An 8,793-nucleotide genomic window follows, 5' to 3' on the forward strand; every position below is an offset into this window, starting at 1 on the left:
TTTGTGCCTGTCGATCCCTCCAGTCGAACCGCAAATGGGTCACCGTGATCCCATAGATGGTCGTACACACGACATCCCCGGAAAGGCTTTCGCTTCATATTAACTGCTCCCCGGAGCATCATTGGCCTAATTAATTAATAGGAACAATAACGGGGCCAATACATAGCATATGTGACTAAAAATTCGAAAAAATAGTCAGTTCTAATGCCCCCCATGAAAATTCTACAATTGCAACAAGTATTCATTTTTGTCAACAAATATAATTATACAATTGATACACTTAAAACCAGATAAATAAACAAATAAAAAATAAAATAAAGAATATAGGTGACAAAAACGACACAGTAGTGATTGACACATTATTTTCGAAGAAGAAGAAGAAAAGTGTTGAAAACTTACAAAACCTAGATGGCTACAATTAAGCAATTCCAATGTAGAAAACCATTCCAACTCCCTCCTCCAATATATAGTTCAACAATCCAACCGCACGCTAACTCGAACTCCAAGCACACTTCTAACCAACCACAAAAGAAAAACAGCGACGCCAGCTGGCATGGGTCAGTCACTGGTTTGGTGATCAACAGCTACGCGCGTAGCTGCATTTCCCGGGCACCTTGCCGGACGTGCACTCCTTGTAGCCAGACTCATATACACAATCAATGCACAAAGCAGGATTAATGTTTTACGCTTCATAGCGGCCCCAACCTAGGTAAATACCGTGCGTTCTCTGCCGCCCCTGCTCTTTGTGCCTGTCGATCCCTCCAGTCGAACCGCAAAGGGGTCGTCGTGATCCTATAGATGGTCGTACGCACGACATCCCCGGAAAGGCCTTCGCTTCATATTAACTGCTCCCCGGAGCATCATTGGCCTAATTAATTTATAGGAACAACAACGGGGCCAATATATAGCACATATGACTAAAAATTCGAAAAAAATCAGTCAGTTCTAATGCCCCCCACGAAATTGCTACAATTGCAACAAGTATACATTTTATTCAACAAATATAATTATACAATTGATACACTTAAAACAATATAAATAAACAAATAAAATACTAAAATAAAGAATATAGGTGACAAAAATGACACAGTAGTGATTGACACATTATTCTCGAAGAAGAAGAAGAAAAGTGTTGAAAACTTATAGAACCTAGATGGCTACAAGTAAGCAATTCCAATGTAGAAAACCATTGCAACTCCCTCCTCCAATATATAGTTCAACAATCCAACCGCATGCTAACTCGAACTCCAAGCACACTTCTAACCAACCACAAAAGAAACACAGCGACGCCAGCTGGCATGGGCCAGTCATTGGTTTGGTGATCAACAGCTACGCGCGTAGCTGCATTTCCCGGGCACCTTGCTGCACGTGCGCTCCTTGTAGCTGGACTCATATACACAATGGATACACAAAGCAGGAGTAATGTTTTATGCTTCATAGCGGCCCCAACCTGGGTAAACACCGTGCGTTCTCTGCCGCCCCTGCTCTTTGTGCCTGTCGATCCCTCCAGTCGAACCGCAAATGGGTCGCCGTGATCCCATAGATGGTTGTACACACGACATCCCCGGAAAGGCCTTCGCTTCATATTAACTGCTCCCCGGAGCATCATTGGCCTAATTAATTAATAGGAACAATAACGGGGCCAATACATAGCATATGTGACTAAAAATTCGAAAAAATAGTCAGTTCTAATGCCCCCCATGAAAATTCTACAATTGCAACAAGTATTCATTTTTGTCAACAAATATAATTATACAATTGATACACTTAAAACCAGATAAATAAACAAATAAAAAAGAAAATAAAGAATATAGGTGACAAAAACGACACAGTAGTGATTGACACATTATTTTTGAAGAAGAAGAAGAAGAAGAAGAAGAAAAGTGTTGAAAACTTACAAAACCTAGATGGCTACAATTAAGCAATTCCAATGTAGAAAACCATTCCAACTCCCTCCTCCAGTATATAGTTCAACAATCCAACCGCACGCTAACTCGAACTCCAAGCACACTTCTAACCAACCACAAAAGAAAAACAGTGACGCCAGCTGGCATGGGTCAGTCACTGGTTTGGTGATCAACAGCTACGCGCGTAGCTGCATTTCCCGGGCACCTTGCCGGACGTGCACTCCTTGTAGCCGGACGTGCACTCCTTGTAGCCGGACTCATATACACAATCAATGCACAAAGCAGGATTAATGTTTTACGCTTCATAGCGGCCCCAACCTAGGTAAATACCGTGCGTTCTCTGCCGCCCCTGCTCTTTGTGCCTGTCGATCCGTCCAGTCGAACCGCAAAGGGGTCGTCGTGATCCTATAGATGGTCGTACACACGACATCCCCAGAAAGGCCTTCGCTTCATATTAACTGCTCCCCGGAGCATCATTGGCCTAATTAATTAATAGGAACAACAACGGGGCCAATATATAGCACATGTGACTAAAAATTCGAAAAAAATCAGTCAGTTCTAATGCCCCCTACGAAATTGCTACAATTGCAACAAGTATACATTTTATTCAACAAATATAATTATACAATTGATACACTTAAAACTGGATAAATAAACAAATAAAATACTAAAATAAAGAATATAGGTGAAAAAAATGACACAGTAGTGATTGACACATTATTCTCGGAGAAGAAGAAGAAGAAGAAAAGTGTTGAAAACTTATAAAACCTAGATGGCTACAAGTAAGCAATTCCAATGTAGAAAACCATCGCAACTCCCTCCTCCAATATATAGTTCAACAATCCAACCGCACGCTAACTCGAACTCCAAGCACACTTCTAACCAACCACAAAAGAAAAACAGCGACGCCAGCTGGCATGGGTTAGTCATTGGTTTGGTGATCAACAGCTACGCGCGTAGCTGCATTTCCCGGGCACCTTGCTGGACATGCTCTCCTTGTAGCCGGACTCATATACACAATGGATACACAAAGCAGGAGTAATGTTTTATGCTTCATAGCGGCCCCAACCTGGGTAAACACCATGTGTTCTTTGCCGCCCCTGCTCTTTGTGCCTGTCGATCCCTCCAGTCGAACCGCAAAGGGGTCGCCATGATCCCATAGATGGCCGTACACACGACATCCCCGGAAAGGCCTTCGCTTCATATTAACTGCTCCCCGGAGCATCATTGGCCTAATTAATTAATAGGAACAACAACGGGGCCAATACATAGCACATGTGACTAAAAATTCGAAAAAATAGTCAGTTCTAATGCCCCCCACGAAATTGCTACAATTGCAACAAGTATTCATTTTTGTCAACAAATATAATTATACAATTGACACACTTAAAACCAGATAAATAAACAAATAAAAAGAAAATAAAGAATATAGGTGACAAAAACGACACAGTAGTGATTGACACATTATTCTCGAAGAAGAAGAAGAAAAGTGTTGAAAACTTACAAAACCTAGATGGCTACAATTAAGCAATTCCAATGTAGAAAACCATTGCAACTCCCTCCTCCAATATATAGTTCAACAATTCAATCGCACGCTAACTCGAACTCCAATCACACTTATAACCAACGACAAAAGAAAAATAGCGACGCTAGCTGGCATGGGTCAGTCACTGGTTTGGGGATCAACAGCTACGCGCGTAGCTGCATTTCCCGAGCACCTTGCCGAACGTGCGCTCCTTGTAGCTGGACTCATATACACAATCGAGACACAAAGCAGGAGCAATTTTTTACGCTTCATAGCGGCCCCAACCTGGGTAAACACCGTGCGCTCTCTGCCACCCCTGCTTTTTGTGCCTGTCGATCCCTCCAGTCGAACCGCAAAGGGGTCGCCATGATCCCATAGATGGTCGTACGCACGACATCCCCGGAAAGGCCTTCGCTTCATATTAACTGCTCCCCGGAGCATCATTGGCCTAATTAATTAATAGGAACAACAACGGGGCGAATATATAGCACATGTGACTAAAAATTCGAAAAAAGTTCCAGTCAGTTCTAATGCCCCCACCAAATTGCTACAATTGCAACAAGTATACATTTTTGTTTCAAGAAATATAATTATACAATTGATACACTTAAAACCATATAAATAAATGAATAAAAAAGAAAATAAAGGATATAGGTGGCAAAAACGGCACAATAGTTAAGCAATTCCCTAGACGGCCCTAATTAAGCAATTCCAATGTAGGAAACCATTGCAACTCTCTCCTCCAATATATAGTTCAACAATCCAACCGCACGCTAACTCGAACTCCAAGCACACTTCTAACCAACCAGAAAGGAAAAACAACAACAACACCAGCGCTACACCAGCTGGCGCTGGTCACTGGTTTGGTGATCAGCAACAAAGGCACACGACGCATATAAAACTTGAGCCCGCTCGTGCCTGTTGCTGTTCCACACTACACTGCACATTACACACCACATTGCACTTTGCCTTTCCTCTCCAACAACTCTCCCTCCAGTACGTAGTTATTTTTTTAGAGCATCCAATACGTAGTTATTAATGGTGGTAATAAACAAGGGTTATGCCCTGCTAAACTAGCCGGAAACGGCCAAGGAATGAGAACAAATTAACGCATGCCGAGCTCAGCAGCAACCACCACCACCACCACCCACGCCGCCTCTCTAAATTAAAACCGGCGCCGGTGGCGATGACCAACCCCCCGCCCGGGAATGCTTAGCTCGGTAGGGAAAAACCGGAAAGGGAAGAAAAAAATTCCCAACCTCCATTCCACGGTGCCAAGAGGAAGAGCGATCGAGGCGCAGTGGGGGAGACCGGGAGAGTGCGCGTAGAGGAGAAAGAGAGATCCATCCAAAATACTCCTCCACCCTCCACGTAAAGCTAGCTGTATTCCTCACCACCGTCGCCACCACGCACACTCCTCTCCCACCTCCTCTCCCCTCACTCTCCCTCTCTCTCTACCCTCTTTCTCTCTCTACCTCTCAAGATCTGTCGCGGACGCGGAATTCAGCTTGCTTCTCCCGTGAGGATGCCATCCTTACGGCGTCCCCGCCGCCGGGGGCTGCTGCCGCTGCTCATACTGCTGCCGATCCTGCTCACCTCCTCCTCTCGCGCCGTCGACGGCCGCGCTCCGGCGGCCACCGCGAGGAGGCAGCTGCACCAGCCCTTCGTGCCGGACCCGTCGTCCGCCGCGCCGCCGTCGCAGGCGCCGCCGGGCCCGGCGCCGCCCTTCTTCCCCACGCTGCAGGCGCCGCCCCCGCCGCCGGGCACGCCGACCGCGCCGGAGCAGCCCACGTACCCCGCGCTCGTGCTCCCCAACCCCAGCACCCCCGCGGGGAGCGCCACGGCCGCGCCCTCCGACGGCGCCCGCGCGGGCTCGGGAGGCAACAAGTCGTCCAAGAGCTCCAAGCTCGTCCCGGCCATCCTGCTGCCGCTGCTCACCGTCGCCGTGCTCGGCCTCTCCATCGCCTTCTTCTTCAAGCGCCGGCGCACCAATGCCGGCCGCGGGGTCGGGGGCGGGTGCGTCGGCGGCGGGGAGAGCAAGTTCCTGCACCCGGAGCGGGCCAGCCTCTTCGCGCGCGACGAGTTCGGCGGGAGCGGCAGGGGCGCGCCGGCGACCACGGCGGCGTCCACGGCCCCGTCGGCCGAGTTCCTCTACGTGGGCACCTTGGCCGGCAGGGAGGACGGCAAGAGCAGCGACACCACCTCGTCCGGGGACGAGGTGTCTCGGAGCTCCGGCGGGTCGCCGGAGCTCCGCCCTCTGCCGCCGCTGGTGGGGCGGCAATGCGGGCCGGCCGGGTCGAGAAGCCCTGGCATCGGCGGGTCCTCCCCGTCGTCCGGGGACGAGGAATTCTACTCGCCGCGAGGATCGTCCAAGGCGTCGGGCTCGCAACGGACGCTCGCCGCGGCGGTCCAGGCCGCCGTGGCCGCGCGCGACCGCTCCAGGACCCCCTCGCCGGGATCGGCCGTCAGTACGCCGTCGTACCCGTCTTCGCCCGGGGCGACGATGTCCCCTGCACCTTCCTCCCCGCCTCTCCTGTCCAGCCCCGGCCAGTCGTGCCGCCGCTCCGCCAAGGCAAGATCCGAGAGCGCGCGCGACGTCTTTGGCATGCCACCGACGCCTCCACCCCCACCCCCTCCTTTCGCGCCGACACTGCCACCGCCGCCGCCTCCTCGCCGGAAACCACCGTCCCCATCGCCACCGTCCTCTCCACTCGTGAGCACGCCGCCAGCTCTCAGATCCGCCACCGACACCATGCCAAAAAACCCATTCACCCAGCCACCAGCCCCACCGACAAGCACGCGCGGACAACCTCCTCCGCCTCCGCCGCCTCCTCCGCCGCCGTTGGGCTACTGGGAGAGCCGCGTTCGCAAGCCCGGCATGTCGAAAGAGGCCATGTCGCCAGCGCTGTCTCCGCCACCCCAAGCCGCCAATTCCAGGAGCGTTCCACCCACCGACGCTTTCCCCGGACGGCTGCAGGACAATGCGGACCACGTCGACAAGTCCGAGGAGACCACGCCGCGGCCGAAGCTGAAGCCCCTGCACTGGGACAAGGTCCGGGCCAGCTCCGACCGAGCCATGGTGTGGGATCAGCTCAAATCCAGCTCATTCCAGTGAGTGCTCTGCCAAATTTCCATCTTTTCTCAGACCAAAGTTTGTTCTTCATTGGTTTGCTGATCTATTTAGCTGAATTATTGCAGGGTGAATGAGGAGATGATCGAGACGCTGTTCATCTGCAATCCGGCGAATGCGGCACCCAAGGAGGCGACAAAGAGGCCAGCTCTGCCGACGCCCAAGGCGGAGAACAAGGTGCTGCTGGATCCAAAGAAGGCACAGAACATCGCCATCTTGCTGCGCGCTCTGAATGTAACCAAGGAGGAGGTCTGCGAGGCCCTCTGCGAAGGTGAACAAGACTAAATTCCTTAAATTTGAGATGTTTGCATCATTTCCTGATGAGCTCTATACTGCATTGTGTTGAGAATTTGAGATGTTTGCATCATCCAGCCTCCACTAATATGCTTACCAATTTGCTATGTGCCTTCTCTACAGGTAACACGCAGAACTTCGGAGCAGATTTACTGGAGACCTTGCTAAAGATGGCTCCTACCAAGGAAGAGGAGATCAAGCTGAGAGAATTCAAAGAAGAGACATCTCCTATTAAGCTTGGCCCTTCCGAAAAGTTCCTTAAGGCGGTTCTTGATGTGCCTTTTGCTTTCAAAAGAGTAGACGCAATGCTTTATATTGCTAACTTTGAATCAGAGGTCAAGTACTTGAAGAACAACTTTGAGATCCTTGAGGTGAGCATCATTATTTTCCTAGCACCTCCACTTTTACTCGCCACCGCTGCTCTGTTTTATTAGTTAAATGATCATTCTTCGTTTGACAGGCTGCTTGCGATGAGCTTAGGAACAGCAGACTATTTCTGAAGCTACTGGAGGCCATTCTCAAGACTGGCAACAGGATGAATGTTGGCACAAATCGCGGCGATGCGCATGCATTCAAGCTTGACACTCTGCTCAAATTGGCTGATGTCAAAGGCACCGATGGCAAGACAACCCTTCTGCATTTCGTCGTGCAGGAGATCATCCGGACAGAGGGTTCCCGTCTCTCTGCCAGCAACCAATCAACGCCAAGAACTCTTGCGAACCCTCTCCGAGACGAGCTTGAGTGCAAAAAGCTCGGCCTCCAAGTGGTGGCTGGCCTCGGGAACGAGCTCAGCAGCGTCAAGAAGGCGGCGGCAATGGACTCCGACGTGCTAAGCAGCTATGTCGCGAAACTCGCAGGAGGAATAGAGAAGATCACCGAGGTGTTGCGGTTGAATGAAGAGCTGAACACGAGGGACGACGCATGGAGGTTCCATGACACGATGCAGAAGTTCCTGAAGAAGGCCGACGACGAGATCCTCAGGGTTCAAGCTCAGGAGAGCGTCGCGCTGTCGCTCGTGAAGGAGATCACCGAGTACTTCCATGGCGACTCCGCGAAAGAGGAGGCTCATCCTTTCAGGATCTTCATGGTGGTCAGGGATTTCCTCTCGGTGCTCACTCAGGTGTGCAGAGAGGTCGGCAGGATCAATGACCGCACGATCGCCAGCTCCGTGCGCCATTTCCCGGTGCCCGTCAACCCGATGATGCCGCAGTTGTTCCCGAGGATTCACGCGTTGAGAGCTGGAATCTCCGACGACGAGAGCTCGGTCGCGTCGTCGCCCTGACCACCAGTAATCTCCCAATAGAATTTTTCATGGACCATCAATGAGGAAACCGCCAGAGAGCGGGAACTACACAAGGACAACTCAACAGGGTGGCAGCCTGGGCCTGAACACCCCTGGCACCGGAACTTCAACAAACTAGCACCGGCATCTATCCAACATGCCATATGGCAATGGCGCGGTAAAGCTCAGGTGAGTTGGAGGTAGCTGAGCACCCCCTAACACTGTGCCCGACGCTCGACACCCGCACGCACGAACACCGATGGCGGCGGTCCTGTTCATCCCTTTCTTTCCTGACTTTTTGTACCTGTAGAATATAGAATGTACAAGTTTTTTGCAAATATTTATTCCGATATATAAGAAGGGACAAAAGGCTTTAGGTCAGACATCAGAGGAGGAAAAATAATTAAGCAGTTCATGTATGTATGTATGTATGTGGTCTCAAATTCTGCACATTAACATGGAGCGGTGGGTAAATCAGATGTCGAATTATTCGTCGCCCCGAGCAATGCTGTAAACAAATTTCAAAATGCATGTTTAGTAGTGAAAATGCTGTAAATATTTCAAAACTTTGCTGAATCTGCACAGCTGTGTATGGGTATGGTAGCTGCTGAACTCGGATGGAGCTGAGAAAGAAAACAAAACAAGAGCATGAGAG

The 8,793-nt window shown here is 50.4% G+C and overlaps 1 protein-coding gene across 1 annotated transcript; it reads left to right on the forward strand.

The window, feature by feature from the left end:
* Positions 1–4,624: 4,624 nt before the first annotated feature.
* On the forward strand, positions 4,625–8,624 carry LOC123080055 (formin-like protein 1). Its single transcript, XM_044502914.1, has 4 exons — positions 4,625–6,543; positions 6,631–6,833; positions 6,980–7,227; positions 7,317–8,624. Exons 1-4 carry the CDS (start codon positions 4,958–4,960, stop codon positions 8,136–8,138), a joined length of 2,859 nt encoding a protein of 952 aa, XP_044358849.1. The 5' UTR covers positions 4,625–4,957; the 3' UTR covers positions 8,139–8,624.
* Positions 8,625–8,793: the final 169 nt, after the last annotated feature.

The sequence above is a fragment of the Triticum aestivum genome, chromosome 3D, assembly GCF_018294505.1.
Source record: "Triticum aestivum cultivar Chinese Spring chromosome 3D, IWGSC CS RefSeq v2.1, whole genome shotgun sequence".
NCBI lineage: Eukaryota > Viridiplantae > Streptophyta > Magnoliopsida > Poales > Poaceae > Triticum > Triticum aestivum.

Excerpts from the sequence above, each read along its gene's own strand:
- LOC123080055 (XM_044502914.1), top strand. The coding sequence starts at position 4,958 with ATGCCATCCTTACGGCGTCCCCGCCGCCGGGGGCTGCTGCCGCTGCTC. Across the intron at positions 6,544-6,630 it reads CTCAAATCCAGCTCATTCCA|GGTGAATGAGGAGATGATCG; the intron begins GTGAGTGCTCTG and ends GAATTATTGCAG. Across the intron at positions 6,834-6,979 it reads CTGCGAGGCCCTCTGCGAAG|GTAACACGCAGAACTTCGGA; the intron begins GTGAACAAGACT and ends CCTTCTCTACAG.